At 37.2% G+C, this 12107-nt stretch overlaps 1 protein-coding gene and 1 pseudogene across 1 annotated transcript; both read right to left on the bottom strand.

The window, feature by feature from the left end:
• Window positions 1–1005: 1005 nt before the first annotated feature.
• LOC109554046 (olfactory receptor 8B8-like) lies at window positions 1006–3625 on the bottom strand (annotated as a pseudogene).
• A 7026-nt stretch (window positions 3626–10651) lies between these two features.
• On the bottom strand, window positions 10652–11581 carry LOC109554213 (olfactory receptor 8B3-like). The gene has a single exon (XM_019954532.2). It carries the CDS (start codon window positions 11576–11578, stop codon window positions 10652–10654), a length of 927 nt encoding a protein of 308 aa, XP_019810091.2. The 5' UTR covers window positions 11579–11581.
• Between the last annotated feature and the right edge of the window lie 526 nt (window positions 11582–12107).

The following is a 12107-nucleotide window of genomic DNA, read 5'->3' as shown; positions in this document are numbered from 1 at the left end:
AAGTTGGCTTAAAGCTCAACATTCAGAAAACTAAGATCAAGGCATCTGGTCCCATCACTTCATGGGAAACAGATGGGGAAACAGTGAGAGACTTTATTTTTTTGGGCTCCAAAATCACTGTAGATGGTGCTTGCAGCCATGAAATTAAAAGATGCTTACTCCTTGGAAGGAAGGTTATGACCAACCTAGATAGCATATTCAAAAGCAGAGACATTACTTTGCCAACAAAGGTCTGTCTAGTCAAGGCTATGGTTTTTCCTGTGGTCATGTATGGATGTGAAATTTGTACTGTGAAGAAAGCTGAGTGCCAAAGAACTGATGCTTTTGAACTATGGTGTTAGAGAAGACTCTTGGGAGTCCCTTGGACTTCAAGGAGATCCAACCAGTCCATTCTAAAGGAGACCAGTGCTGGGTGTTCATTGGAAGGACTGATGCTGACGCTGAATCTCCAATACTTTGGACACCCCATGAGAAGATTGACTCATTTGAAAAGACTCTAATACTGGAGGGATTGGGGGCAGGAGGAAAAGGGGGTGACAGAGGATGAGATGGCTGGATGGCATCACCGACTCGATGGACATGAATTTGGGTGAACTCTGGGAGTTGGTAATGGACAGGGAGACCTGGTGTGCTGCAATTGGCATCACAAAGAGTTGGACACGACTGAGCGACTGCACTGAACTAAACTGATTTCATCATCTATAGAACAGTCTTGTATTTCCAGAGACAAAAACACTGGAAATGATAAAGAAAAAAACCAGAGATAATGCCTTTCTTCTTACTAGTATTAGTAAGTGGGAAAACAGGAAAGGAAATTGTGCAAACAGTGAGGAAAGAGAGAAGACCTACTCTCCAAAAACTGAAAATAAGAGAAGATTCAAATTTTCTTCAACACGGTGAGAAAGAAAAAAGAAAATTGTCAATAAAGTTATTTTAAACACAGAAAATTCCTGCCCTGTGACTAATTGCACAGAGAGATGGTTTCTAATTAAATTTGTCTCCTACTCAGAGTTTTTTCAGAGCAGTTTTCACATCTTTATTTCTCAAGTTTAGATTAATGGATTCATCATGGCAACCACACTGGTGTAAAAGAGAGAAGAGATCTTTCTCTCATTCATAGACCCAGCAGAAGATGGTTTGAGATACATAAATATGCATGATCCAAAGAACAGAGAAACAGCAATGATTTGGGAACTGCAGGTACTGAAGGCTTTGGACCTGCCCTCTGTGGAGCATGTGAGGAGGATGTTGGTGAGGATGAGCCATAAGAGACAAAATGGTGAGATTGAGTATGATGATGTTAATACCTACCACAGTGAAAAGTTCCAGCTCTTTGATGTAGGGACTTGTGCAGGAGAGCCGGTACAGAGAGTGGGTGTCACAAAAATGATGGTTGATGGTGTTTGCATCACAGAAGTTCAGTCTCAGCATGCATCCAGTGTGAGCCATGGCACCAGAAAATGCCCCCAAGTAGGAACCAAGTATAAGACTAGAACACACTTTAGGAGACATAACAGCATTATACAAAAGTGGGTTGCAGATGGCCACATAGCGGTCATAGGCCACTGATGTCAGTGCATAGATCACAGGAAAACAACAACAACACAGAAAAAATAAAGCTGAGTCATGCACCCCATGAAAGAAATAATATTCTTCTTTGATGTGAAGTTAATCAGCATTTTGGGTATAAACACAGAAGAATAACAGAGACTTATGAAGGACAAGTTAAAGAGGAAAAAGTACTCGGGGGTGTGTAGGTGTGAATTTAGCCCAATTAGAATTATCAATCCCAAATTCCCCATCACAGTGATCATTGCATTACTACAAACAGGAAAAACAAGGGGAGTTGGAGATATGGTTGGTCTGTTAATCTCAACAGAATGAATTCAGTCACAAAAGAGTCATTTATAGGAGCCATTCTTCTCTAAAGGAATCTGTGGACTCAGGAGAAAAGAGTAACATTAGAAAACACCTCAGTTCTTGCCATAATATTTCATCCTACAACAGAGTGTATACACTGGCAATGCATGAGCTTAGACCCTACCTAGACCCGTGGAATTTACCTTTACCATTATCATGATACAGAGTGAAATGGTCTTTCATTTTATCAGAGCTTTTATAAGCTAATATAGCAAAGACATCACAAACTTAGCCTATAGTGGGAAGACAATAGGCAATGATGACGCTGGAAAAACCAAGGGAGAAGAACTGTTGATCAGGACTGGATTGTATCACTTTCCTCTCAACGTTTCCTCATTCACCTGAACTCTTCCCTCACCAGGAAAATCAGAGGCAGTGTTCCCAGCACTAGCTTCTAATGCAGATTAGTCTTGACTGGTAGGAACCAAGAACACTGTTTCTAATACAAAATGAAGGCACCAGAATCCTCATGCGGTTAAGTTATTTCCCCTGCCAGACAGTAAAAGCTACAAAGGTAGAAGACTGAGAGTTCCACCTACTTAGAGGAGACTTCCTGATTGATATACTCTTTGAGCCCCTGAATGACTCTGAATATTCTCTGACCAATCCCCTGAAGAGATTTTCCCACAAGCTTCACTTGAGTCTCAGAACTACACAAAATGGGAAAGAATGAACGTATTTAGGTCCCTGGATTTTTGTCTCAAAGCAAGGATTATATGTTGTAATTTGAATTCAGAAACTTACTCCCCTTAGTTCAGAAAACTTCAGGGCTGGCTCTCGTATCAGTGGTCTCTACCCAGTTGATACTGGAAATGCATTTTCAGATTCTTGAGGCTTAATTCCTTTGATTCTAAGGGAGACAGCCTAACTTAAATGGACATATTCCTTGGAAATTTTTCTTAACTAATATAATATCTGATAATTATTTTCAGTCCTTTCGAGCAGCAGAGAAATAAAACTGTTTTTATTATTACACTTGCTACCTGATTAGACACAGAAGATTTATGTGGTTAATGATGGGATGCCTTTGGTTAAAAATAGGCTAGAAGCTTGTTCAGTCTTTTCCTCAGTGTGTAGGTTTTATGTATACTTGGGAATAAGGCAATTATATATCTTGGATCATGACCTGTCTTTTGTTTCTTGTGGGCTCACTGCTTTACTCCTTTTCATTTTAGGTATTGTACATCCCTCAGTGTAGATCTGAAGTAACTTCTCATCTCCTCATTACCTTCACCTCTAAGGAAAAACTAATTTCATTCCTTTCCTTCTTATTTCCATTTCCCCAGTGGACATATTCTGTGTAAGGCTCCTATTTCCAGGTTTCCTTATTTCTTTATCTGAAAATTTTCAAGCGTTGCAGCAACTCATTTCAGTTCTTCTCTCTCTAGAATATCTCTGAAATAATTTTCAATGTTGTATACTCCTTCTATGGGGTTTCCCCAGTGGCTCAGTGGGAAAGAAACTGCCTGCCAATGCAAAAGACACAGGTTTGATCCCTGGGTCAGGAATATCTCCTGGAGAAGGAAATGGCAACCTCTTCCAGTATTCTTACCTGGAAATCTCATGAACAGAGGAGCCTGGTGGTTTACAGTCCATGGTGTCACAGAGTCAGACAAGACTTAGCAACTCAACAACAACATTCCTCTATAGTTCATGCTTTTAAAAACTTACTTGAAATTTTTACCTGATTCTCCCACTGGGTCATTTTCTGTTACATTTCAGTAACTGAGGTTATCAATTTCTTCTCATCACAGAAAAGAATAGGGACTATGGAGTTAGAAATAGTGTTGTGAACCTTAATTTCCTACTTAGAAACTGTAATTCTTTGGGCAAGTGACTTCTCTTTCTGTTCCATCCTGTAAAATAGTGATGGTAGAAACAGCTTCTGTTTGAAATACTGTATTGATTTAATGGAAAAAGCTTAAGTGAAGTGGTTAAGAAAGTACCTGGAATTTGGTAAATAGTCAATAAATGACAGCTGTAATTATCCATGCTTATAAATTTCACTAGGTTCTCCACCATAGCACTCATCAGAACTTTTTGCCACCTGATTATCTGTGCTCCTCTAAAAACTAAATTCTATAAAGAAGAATATTTCTTCTACTTTGTTTACTATATGGCTCCCAGATCTAAGACAATGCAGAGCACCTAGAAGAAAATCAATAAATATTTCTGAAAATCATGTTATTTTTTTTCTCTAAGAGCCATCAGAACATATTCAGCATTTCTCTTATACCAAATCACAACATCTGCAACCACAATGACCTCCACCCGTGTTCCTTAGCCACCACACAATTTCTGACTTTGGATGTTTAAACTGAACTACTGTAATACTGAACTTTAGTGGCTTCTAATGATTATTTTCGGAGAAGGCAATGGCACCCCACTCCAGTACTCTTGCCTGGAAAATCCCATGGATGGAGGAGCCTGGTAGGCTGCAGTCCATGGGGTCGCTATGAGTTGGGCACGACTGAGAGACTTCACTTTCACTTTTCACTTTCATGCATTGGAGAAGGAAATGGCAACCCCTTTCCAGTGTTCTTGCCTGGAGAATCCCAGGGAGGGGGGAGCCTAGTGGGCTGCCATCTATGGGGTTGCACAGAGTTGGACATGACTGAAGTGACTTAGCAGCAATGATTATTTTAGCATTTTTGAACATACTCACTCTTATTTAGCCATAAACACCAAAGTCTGAAATCATTGCTGTATCTCTCTCTAGTTCAAGTACCTCTGATGGTTCTCCATTACCCACTTGAAAATTCAAGCAATGTAATAAAAATATACTTCTCAAAATTATGATTACATATTGGTTAAAACTAAATAAGAAATTGAGTCAGAGTTATCTTTGATGAGAAGCCATGAAAAGACCAATTTGATTTATGAAGCCTTTGCACAAATTAACTATTGTAAAAAATGTAACCTTCTTAAAACCATATTAAGGAAAATTAGAGAATGTTTACTTTTCTGAGACAATGCAATTGCTTTGGTAAGTTCAACCTATTTTAGAAATATATATGTGTTTGTATGTGAAAAATAAATATTTATATGTCTATATTTATACACACATTGCTTACATTTAGTGGAAGGAAGGGGAAGATAATCATTTTGCAATATAAGAGGCTTGTCTTTTTAAGAGAAAAGCATCAAACTCTCAAAAGAATGTCTTCAATTTGCTCAAAAAGTAGTTCCTCACACACAAAACAGTGACTTGTGCTACCAAAATTAAGTGATTTATTTATTTTCATAACAACTCCTGAGAGAGAGAGATGGAAAAGACAAATAGGCACTGAATTTCTAATGAATAAATATTAAGAGTATGCCATCTAAAATTTTTGGGTTTTTTGAATTTTTTTCATAGCTCCCTACCTCTTGTTTACAAGCTTTCAAATATATTGCGTAATATTTAAATCTACTAGTCTAACTAAATTAGGTAAGAAGGTATGATACATGATATAGCGTTTTGAAAAAGAATCCAATGTATAGAAAAAATTACTAATTATATAAACAGAGGTTAGAAATACCCCAGGAAACTTTACAAATGCTTATGATATTAATATTAAATAAGAGACACTAGACTCTCTTCAGGAAAATCCTTGTACCAGTCCTGGCTCTCCATGGCAAAGAAAGTATAATTATACACAGTAAAGATCCCAGTGGAAGTTATGATGTATTAAGAGCTGACTAAGTGGACTGTGCTTCTGAGGCCCTAAGTAAAGATAATGAAGCAGAAAAAGGACCTGTCAATCCATGTGATCAGGGCTCAGTTTTCATGTCCTCTTCAAAACCAAGTGGCCATATCTGAGTGCCCTTGCATTTCCTCAAAAAATTCCATAGCCAGAAGTTTCTGAACAAATGAAAGAATGAAAAATACGATGCAGAAATGTGTCTTAACAAATCCCACAGTGTAACAGTACATGCATTATTTGAAGAGAAGTGCAATAATCGAGTTTACTCTATTTAGGGTATCAACTATCCTATCAATGATCAACACTTACAGGAAAAATATCTTGCCTCTGAGATTTGTTAGATCATAAATTCTCCAAACAACATAATAAATGATAGATGAGGAAAAAAAGCACTGGGTCTAAAGATCTTTTTTTTTTCCTAAATGGGAAAAGAAAGCCTTCTTACAAATAGCATCTGCCCTAAAAGTAACAATAGTCTTCAGAACTAATACAATTATGTAAAGTTTAAAAATAAAATAAAATTAAAAAAAAAAAAAAAAAAAACTATCAGAGTGTGAAAAATCAATCTCTGATAATTCTCCCTGTGAATTAAGTGAAAGTGAAAGTCATTCAGTCGTGTCAGACTCTTTGCAACCCCATGGGTTATACAATCCATGGCATTCTCTAGGCCAGAATGGTAAAGAATCCACCTGCAGTGTGGGAGACCTGGGTTCAGTCCCTGGGTTGGGAAGATCCCTTGGAGAAGGGAAAGTCTACCCACTGCAGTATTCTGGCCTGTGAATTAAGGAAGAATGTTATTTGTCTCTGAGTAGGTCTTTGTCAGAGAATGAGGATTTTATCATTGGGAAATGTTTTGGAAATATTTTTAAATGTTTTCAAGATATTTTAAGCAACCAGCTCCCGTTGGCGGGAAATTTTGACTTGGATAAGATTTGAATTAATTAAAAAAAATTGCTTTAGTGAATTTCCCAAATGAGGGCTCTTAAGAAAAATTTTAAAAATCAGATTAAGATCCTTGAAATGTATGCCTAAAATTTTAATTGCAGAAAAATTTATAATACTATGGGAGAACAAATTGGGAATTATTTTGCAATCTAATTTCACCTCCTCTTATGTCACTCTGAGAAGACTTTGAGTTCCTCAGAGGAATGTTAATAAGTAAGGAAAACAGTTCTTTTTTTATTTAAAATTTTAATTTCTATTGAAGTATAGCTCATTCACAATATTGTGATAGTTTCAGTTGACAGTGAAAAGACTCAGCCATATACATACATTTTTCCATTCTTCCCCAAACTCCTCTCCCATCCAAGCTGTCACATAGCATTAGGTAGAGTTTTCTGTGGTATACCAGAGGTCCTTGTTGGTTATCCATTTTCAAATATAGCAGTGTGCACAAATCCATTCCAAACTCCCTATCTCTTCCTCCCATCCTTCCCCCAGCAACCATTAGTTCATTCTCTAACTCTGTGAATCACTTTCTGGTCTGTAAGTTCATTTGCATTATTTCTTGTTGTATTTCAAATATAAGGGATTTCATATGATATTTCCCCTTCTGTGTCTGATGTACTTCATTCAGTATGACAATCTCTAGATCCATCCATGTTTCTGCGAATGACATTATTTCATTCGTTTTTAATGGTTGAGTAGTATTCCATTGTATATATGCACCATGACTTCTTTATCCATCCCTCTATTAATGGATATTTAGATTGCTTCCATGTCTGGGCTATTGTAAATAGTGATGCAATGAACATTGGGGTGCATGTTTATCTGTTCAGTTGATGCTTTTCTCCAATATATATACCCAGGGGTAGGATTGCAGTGTCATATGGTAGTTCTATTTTTTTTTTTTAAAGAACTGCCATACATTCCCACCAGCAGTGTAGAAGGATTCCCTTCTCTCCACATCTTTCCCAGCATTTATTCTTTGTGTATTTTTTTGATGATAGCCATTCTGGCAGGTGTGAGGTAATACTCAACCTAACATTAGTGGAAGTAAAGAAATCCTAAAGATAAGAGCAGAAATAAATGCAGTAGACAAAGAAAGCAGTTGCAAAGATCAATGAAATGAAAATATGGTTCTTTGAAAAGATAAACAAAATTGATAAACCTTTAGCAAAACTCAAATGAAAAAGGGAGGGGATTCAAATCAATAAAATTAAAAATGAAAAGTAAAAAGTTACAAATGACTGCACAGAGATACGAAGAATCATAAGAGACTATGATGAGCAACTGTATGCCAATAGAATGGACAACCAGGAAGAAATGGACAAATTCTTAGAAAAGCAGTCTCCCAAGACTGAGCCAGGAAGAAATAGAAGATATGAGAAGACCAATCACAAGCACTAAAATTGAAACTGTGATTAAAATACTCCAAACAAACAAAAGCCCAGGACCTGATGGTTTCAAAGGGAATTCTACCAAACATTTACAGAAGAATTAATACATATGCTCCTGAAACTGTTCCCAAAAATTGCAGAGGAAGGAAAACTTTCAAACTCATTCTATGAGGCCACTAAGACCTGAAACCAAAGCCAGACAAAGATAGCACAAAAAAAGAAAATTATAGGCCAATAGCATTGATGAAAATAGATGCAAAACTCCTCAACAAAATTCTACCAATCTGAATCCAACAATACTTTTAAAAGATCACACACCACGATCAATCGGAATTCATCCCAGGGATGCAAGGATTTTTCAAATTCTGCAAATCAATCAATGTGATATACCACACCAACCAAAGAATAAAAGCAATATGATCATCTCAATAGATGCACAATAAATTTTTGACAAAATTCAGCACCAATTTATGATAAAAACTCTCCAGAAAGTCACAGAGGGTACATGTGCATGTGTGCTAAGTCTCTTCAATTTTGTCCAACTCTTTGTGCCACTATGAACTGTAGCCTGCCAGGCTCCTCAGTCCATGGGATTCTCCAGGCAAGAATACTGGAGTCAGTTGCCATTTCCTTCTCCAGGGGATCTTCCCAACCCAGGGATCAAACCTGGGTCTCCTTCTTTGCAGGCATATTCTTTATCACTGAGCCATAGAAATTAGGGAGTAGCAGAGACCCTTAGGCTTCTGAAAGTCTGTTTCTGCCCTGTTTCAAACCAGGGATCTTTGACATGTGAGGCAAACATGATAACTACTACACTACAGATACAAGGCCTGGAGGGTACCTCAACATAATAAGGGCCATATACAACAAACCTATGGCAACCCACTCCAGTATTCTTGCCTGGAAAATTCCATGGGCAGAGGAGTCTAGAGGGCTACAGTCTATGGGGTCACAAAGAGTAGGACACAACTGAAAGACTGTGCACAGAGTCATTTAAGTATTTTAGAGTAACCATTTCCCCATATTTTCTCAAAAGGAAAGTAATCCAACATCCTATTTGAGAAAAGTCATAACTTGAATTAGTCATCAAATATTCCTTTCAAATTATCATTTTCTAAAAGCATTTTGAGTATTTTATACCTTAAAATCCATGAGGAAGTAGCCAACAAAAGCAGAAGTGATAAAGTTTTGCCCAGGTCACATACAGTGTTGGAGGTTGATGAGTTTAATTTTTTAATTATCAAATAGCTTTTCATTCTATCCTTAGAAATCCTGTGATCTCCTTCATATTTCTAGGTCTTCCAGAAAAAAAAGAAGGGAATCATAAAAATGAGTCTTTTATTTTCAAAATTTTATTTCCTAGATTCCTTATCCCTAATTTGAGTTTTAATCACTAATAGTTATTTTATCTTCAGGGGAAAAAAAAATGTCCTATAACTTTTTCCTCACAGGTAGTCACAACTTTTCTACCTTCATCTCAAAAGACACTACTATTGTATGGTCACTGTGTATCATAAGTTTATGAAAGCTTTATGGACTAAACATTTAATGTATTAGATGGAATAGGTAAAAAACCCATATTTAAATGCAGTTCCTAAGCCTCATGAGAAAGCCCCACAAAGACCTCTTATTTATTGGCAATGTGGCTTGTTGACCTTGGCCTCATGACAGGATTCTGAACTCTTTAATCTACCGAACCCTGTTCCTTGAATTACAAACACTTGAAAGTGTTCCTTTTTTTTTTTCTTAATTTTTCGGAAAAAATAATGTCCTTACTTAAGCCAGTCATTTCCCCAGTATTCAGGTCCATAAGGCTTCCTATTTCCCAACAACATGGACAAAATAAATTATTTTCATAAGCAAACAAAGAAACAAAAAAACTGAAAAAAAAAATACCCATCCTGAGAAAAATTCATGTGACCCAGGGACAAAGCATAGTCAAATTTCAAATTAAAATATTTTCCTGTGTGCCATGTTTAATTAAATAAAAATAATGAGATAAAGCAGAGGCAAAGTATACTGAGATTAGTAGACTTTGAAACATAAAACTGAATTTAGTCTAGATGTCTTCATTAAGAAATATACATCTGTAAATAAAACAATTACTACTCTGAGTTATACTTTCCCATCCAGGAGTATATGTTAATAATCTGTTATGTGCAGGAATGGCTGTGTAAAAGTAAGAAAATTCTTTGTCAGAAAAGCAAAATGTGCATTGTCTACAAAAACAAAATTTTTTATACTTAGCCATTATGTAACTTTATATCTCAGAGATTAAATGAAATATATTCTTGCTCAAGGAAGACTGGAAGGAAAAGAGGAGAAAACATTGTCTGATTCATGTTTCCAATGGCAAATGTCAGATAAGATAATTGTAAAGACACAACGTCAAACTAATGTTCCCTGATTTAATCATCAGTAGACAAGTCTTCTATTTCAACAGGGAAAAAGTTCAAACTGATAGAAAAAACAGATTTAATAAATTTTTGTGAAGACTATTAATAAATGGGAGAAAATGAGGAAAGGAAATTGTGCTAATGGTAAGAAACGAGAGAACAGTTCTAAAAAGTGGAAATAAATTGAGATGACCCAGCTATCTTTCCACATGGTGAAAAATAAATAAGATAGTCAACAAAGTTACTATGATTAAACACAGAAACTTTCTGCCCTTGACTAACTTCACAGAGAGAGATACTCTATTCAAAATTATCTCCTACTCAGGGTTTTTCTCAGAGCAGTTTTCACATCTTTATTTCTCAAACTATAGATTAAGGGGTTCATCATAGCAACCACATTGGTGTAAAATACAGAAGAGATTTTTTCCTCATCCATAGAACCAGCAGAAGATGGTTTGAGATACATGAATGACATTGATCCAAAGAACAGAGAAACAGCGATTATGTGGGAAGTACAAGTGCTGAAGGCTTTGGACCTGCCCTCCGTGGACTTGATTTGAAGGATGTTGGTGAGGATGAGACAATAAGAGACAAAGATAGTGAAACTGGGCACAATGATGTTGATGCCCACCACAATGAAAACTACAAGCTCATTGACATAGGTACTTGTGCAGGAGAGCTGGAGCAAAGGGTGGACATCACAGAAATAATGGTTGATGGTGTTTGCATCACAGAAGGTGAGTCTCAGCATGCATCCAGTGTGAGCCATGGCACCAGAAAATGCCATCAAGTAAGAGCCAAGCACAAGGCTGGAACACACTTTAGGGGACATGGCCACATTATACAGAAGTGGGTTACAGATGGCCACATAGCGGTCATAGGCCATTGATGTCAGCACATAGCATTCAGAAATGACAAAAAAACAGAAGAAGTAGAGCTGGGTCATGCACCCCATGTAAGAAATGATATTCTTCTTTGATGTGAAGTTAATCATCATTCTGGGTGTAAACACAGAAGAATAACAGAGATCTATGAAGGACAAGTTAAAGAGGAAAAAGTACATGGGGGTGTGCAGATTTGAATTCAGTGAGATTAGGATTATCAATCCCAAATTTCCCAAAATAGTGATCATATACATTACTAGGAACAGTAAGAACAAAGGGGGTTGGAGATCAGGTCGGTCTGTTAATCCTAACAGAATGAATTCAGTCACAAAAGAGTCATTTCCAGGAGTCATTCTTCTCTGAGGGAATCTGTGGATACAGGACAAAAGGGTTCCATTAGAGAACAACCCAGCTCTTCCATAGTGTCTCATCCTACAAAAGAGTTCAGTTTTGTTCTTGTTTAGTCAACCAAGTTGCGTCCAACTCTTTTGTGACCCCCCTGGATTGTAGCCCTCAAGGTTCCCGTGTCCATGGAATTTCCCAGGCAAGAATACTGGAGTGAATTGCCATTTCCTTTACCAGAGGTTCTTCACAACCCAGGGATAGAACCACATCTCTTGCATCAGCAGGAGGGTTCTGTACCACTGAGCCACCAGGGAAGCCCAGCACAAAAGAGTATACACACTGGGAATGCCTGACACTATCCCAACCTGGTCCCATAGAATCTGACTTTACCATTATTACAATACAGAGTGATGTGGACTTGACCTTTATTAGAGCTGTTATAAGCTAAATATAGCAAAGTACATCACAAACAGTCTACAGAGGGAAGGCCAGTCCTGCCATATGCAAGCATACCTGCTGGATAATCCAAGGGGAAGA

Source organism: Bos indicus, chromosome 29, assembly GCF_029378745.1.
Source record: "Bos indicus isolate NIAB-ARS_2022 breed Sahiwal x Tharparkar chromosome 29, NIAB-ARS_B.indTharparkar_mat_pri_1.0, whole genome shotgun sequence".
NCBI lineage: Eukaryota > Metazoa > Chordata > Mammalia > Artiodactyla > Bovidae > Bos > Bos indicus.
Note: the sequence above shows the minus strand (reverse complement) of the source record. Positions and strands in the feature narration are given on the sequence as shown.

Coding starts and splice junctions, on each gene's coding strand:
- LOC109554213 (XM_019954532.2), bottom strand. CDS start 11,578: ATGACTCCTGGAAATGACTCTTTTGTGACTGAATTCATTCTGTTAGGA.